This window comes from Rhincodon typus, unplaced genomic scaffold (genome assembly GCF_021869965.1).
Source record: "Rhincodon typus isolate 14 unplaced genomic scaffold, sRhiTyp1.1 hic_rhity00003168, whole genome shotgun sequence".
Classification (NCBI taxonomy): domain Eukaryota; kingdom Metazoa; phylum Chordata; class Chondrichthyes; order Orectolobiformes; family Rhincodontidae; genus Rhincodon; species Rhincodon typus.
In genome coordinates this window covers 8,541-12,504 of record NW_025968806.1, presented here as the reverse complement: position 1 = coordinate 12,504, position 3,964 = coordinate 8,541, and the positions used below count along the sequence as shown (strand labels likewise).

General features: G+C 57.2%; 1 protein-coding gene across 1 annotated transcript in view; it reads right to left on the bottom strand.

The window, feature by feature from the left end:
- Positions 1-666: 666 nt before the first annotated feature.
- The window catches only part of si:ch73-375g18.1 (kinesin-like protein KIF1C), a gene marked incomplete at its 5' end in the record, with an annotated part of 11,552 nt that continues 8,254 nt past the window's right edge, over positions 667-3,964 (bottom strand). The window contains 1 exon segment of the mRNA XM_048593579.1: positions 667-3,852. Within this exon segment, the coding sequence (XP_048449536.1) occupies positions 2,995-3,852 (858 nt within the window).

Sequence of the window (3,964 nt, the reverse complement as noted above, 5' to 3'; positions counted from 1 at the left end):
TGAGACTGGAGTTGTCCCCTCAGTGACCACAGTGGGAAATGTTACCCCTCCCCTTCCCCCACCCCAGGGCAACACTACCCTCTCTGCTTACACCTCACTGTGCCCCCAGAAACCTGAAGCTTCTAACCCTCTGGCCCAGGGGTAAAACCAGCAACGTCTACCCCAGGGGTACTCACTGATACAGAGGCAGAGCCTGAACCAGCGGAGGAACCGGTGGGGGGAGGAAAGAGTGCTGGACACGGCTCTCAGTCACTGTGTGACAGGAGAGAGTAAACCACGCAGATGCAGAGCCCCATCCCATCAGCCCAGGGGCTAAAGTTGCAGACTCTTCCCCACCCACCCCCATGTTGTTCGCTTCTCCGGTTGATCGTCGCAGTTTCAGCATTCAAACTCACAGTGATGTCGGAGGGTCGGTGCCGAGGGAGCGCCGCACTGTCGGAGGGTCGGTGCCGAGGGAGCGCCGCACTGTCGGAGGGTCGGTGCTGAGGGAGCGCCGCACTGAGGGTCAGTGCTGAGGGAGCGCCACACTGTCGGTGGGTCAGCACTGAGGGAGGGCCGCACTGTCGGTGGGTCAGCGCCAAGGGAGCGCCGGACTTTCGGAGGGTCATTGCTGAAGGAGTGCTCCTGCTGTGTGATGGAAGTGAAAATAAAGTTGAAACAACACAGTTTTAGTGTCAGGCTCCAGTTCCAATTTTAATGAAAACCTTTTATTGATCTGCTATCGCTTGAGACCAGGTGAACAGGAGTACTCCCTGAATCCGCAGAATACTGTCCCATCCCCTGACACTCAGATTCTGACAGCAAAACCGTCTCTACAGTTGGGTGGGTACTCTGAGCTGGTGGCTGTTGGAAATTAAACAGCATTCAGTCGAGAGAGAGAGAGACGTTCGATAACTGTCAGAAAGTTCAAATCCTGCAAACTATCTAAATGAAAATAAAGTTATAGTTTAAAAACCCCAATCAACATGCAAAATTCTTTTCACAACAATTCAACATGGACAGTGAGTGAGCATTTAGATGAGGCTCAGACCCAGTCATTAATTCTAATTCTGGGCCCCCACACAAGTAATGGCCACAGAGCGTGGGCGACTGGAGTCAGACCTCAGCCCTCAGGCATCGCCCTGGTCCAGGCGGGGCTGGGGGATATTCCGGGCTGGTTTAAAATCTACAATTGATCTGCACCCACTCAGCAGCCAGTGCTGGGATCGTCAAGACAGAACTGGCCCCCTTCCCCACTCCATTTCTCCGACAAGAATCCCATCGTTCAGCTGCTGGCTCCAGCTCGTCCCAGTCTCTGTGAGATGGACCAGGAGAGTGAGGGCCAGAACCAGACCCAGACCAGCCTCTCCTGGCTCAGACTCTTCGGTTCTCAACCCGAAAAGAGTTGCCTATCAATCTCTAAGCCCCTGTCCTGTTAGAATAGGCTGGGATAGGGGAAGCCTCTACGAATTCGCAATGGTTCGAGCCTCACTCTTTGTAAAGACAAGGCCAGCTCCCACAAGGAGACACATGGATGGTGGGATTTTCCTTCAGTTCAAATCTCTCCGAGAGAGAGAGAGAGAGAGAGAGGGAGAGAGACTCAGTCACATCACTTCCCCTCAGGGCTGAGAGAAATGTAACTTTTGGAAAAATCCCAAAACTTTCAGATTGTTCATACCTTAATACAGTAAAAATGACTCTCACTGGGGTACGGTCCCACACACACACTGACTCTCACTGCTGATGGTCTGTGATGTGCCTGAACAGATTCAGTCAGAGAGTGGGAGGTGGGCTGTGGTTAGAGGGTAGGAGCTGATAGCCCCCTGCCCTGTACCAGCCTGCAATAGTGTTTAATCAGAGTCATACAGCAATTAGTGCAGGGAGTTAACTGAAAACAGAAACTGGAAGCAAAGATTATAAATCTCTCACACATGTTCACACACACAACAAATCCCAACAGAGGTAACAGTTTGTGCATTAAATCATTCTGGGCCGTTGCTAAATGCTATACTGTCCCAGATGATGTGTTTGATCAGATCTCTCCTGGATACAGGCCAGTGTGGTCTCTTGAGAAGGGGTCTCCTGTTCCTCATTGTCCTGTCAGCATTCAGGATCAGCTCCCCTTGGGGACCAGCTGTTTGCCGAGAGAGGGGGGGGGTCTGCTCCAAGCCCCCAGGGGGTGTGCGCACGCTAACCAACCCCCGCTCTATCCTGCAAACATTCCCGTTTCAAGTATTGATCCGAATCCAGAGCCCGGCTGCAGAGTAAACCCGTGTAAAATGCCGGAATGCCATGGCAGTGCAGGCACATCCTTCCCTACCCTGGGGCCAGGGGGCCAGGAGAACGGACTGGTATCTGCACCCCTAGCCCCCGGTGCCTGTCTCCTAAGGGTGGGGGACACTGGAACAGGCCGCCCCCAACTAATCCCTCACCTCCCCGCACCCAACCCATTCCTGAAACCTGTCTCACTGTGATGTGGTTTGTGGGATCCTGCTGTGCACTGTACATTACAACAAGTCAGAAAGAGTGAGTAACTCCCCTTGGTACCAGGATACAGAGAGGGACAGAGAAAGAGGTGGGGGGGGGGGTGGTGTGTAATTGTCTGAATTGGAGAGGTGCCTGTGTGGCTCCACCCTGGGGACAGTTCCCTCTACACAGCTCAAGGACCACAGCTCATGCCAAAAACGCCCTCTGCTACCCACCACACACCCTCCTCCACCCTCCACACACCCCCTCCCTCCTCCCCACATCCCCTCTCCACCCCTTCTCACACATCCTCACTCCCTCCTCTGCCCTCCACTCCCCCTCCTAACATGCCTGTACTATCCTCCTGTCTCTCACTCCCTCCACCCTACTGTGTCTCCTCTCACTCCCACCACACTCCTACCTTACCTCTCCTCCCCTCTGGCCCTCTTCACACATCCTCAGTCCCCTCCTATCCCCCTCACTCCCTCCTGGCCCTGGCCTGTGCCTGGCAGTCCTGCACACATCCACCACCCCCACCCCCCGCCGAGGTTAGACAGGGGTGTCAGGCTGCTGGAGGTTTGGGGAGGAGTGTTGGCGCCTCATACGAGGTGGTGGGGTGTAGGGGCGATGCGGGTGGTAGCGCTCGGAGGGGAGGTCGGTGCCAGCAGGAAGCTGGCCGTCTCGGTGGCACTGCGGGGTCTGCCGATGGCGGTGGTACCTCCGGGTCTCCCTGTCCCGGCTCCCAGCCCCGTTATCAAAGGAGTTTCTCCGGAAATGGCGGCCATTGTGGTGTCGCCGCTGACCGTGGTTACCGTGGTGTTGGTGCTGGTGCGGCACGGGGCCATAGCTCTGCCAAAAACGCTGGGGTCCCCGGGGTCTGGGGTCACCCCCCAACTCCTGGCACTGCCCGCTCGGGGTCAGGGGGTGCCCTGGGGTCACAGTGCCCGGCACACCGAGGTCAGGGGGCACCCTGGGGTCGGAGGGCCACGTGGGACCAGGGGGCACGCTGGGGTCAGGGGGCACGCCGGGGTCAGGGGGCACGCTGTAGGCAGTGCTGGGCCCCCAGGAGAGGCGGTGTTGGGGGTTACTCTTAAAGGGGAAGCGGAGCTTGCAGTCCTGGGGGGGGATGAACCTTCCGGGCCCAGTGTGCTTACGCAGCCTCTTACTGATCTGCTGTTGCTGAAGGTTCTGGAAACGTTGCTGCTCTTGCTGTAGCCACCGGAGCCGTCCTCGGCGAAACGCTGGGTCCTCCTCCATCAGCCGGTTGATGCGAACCGCCTTGTGGCTGGGGGTCTCCTGCCTGCTCTCCTCCCATCGCCCCTCGCTACCAATCGGGGATGCTCGCCCCTCCTCCACCTCCACCTCCACCTCCTCACCGCTCGGCCCCAGCTCACACTCGCCTTCACCCTGTAAACCACAACAAACACAGGGAGTGAGAGTGTCACTCACCCACCACCACCCCCCGACAAACCACAACAAACACAGGGAGTGAGAGTGTCACTCACCCACCACCACCCCC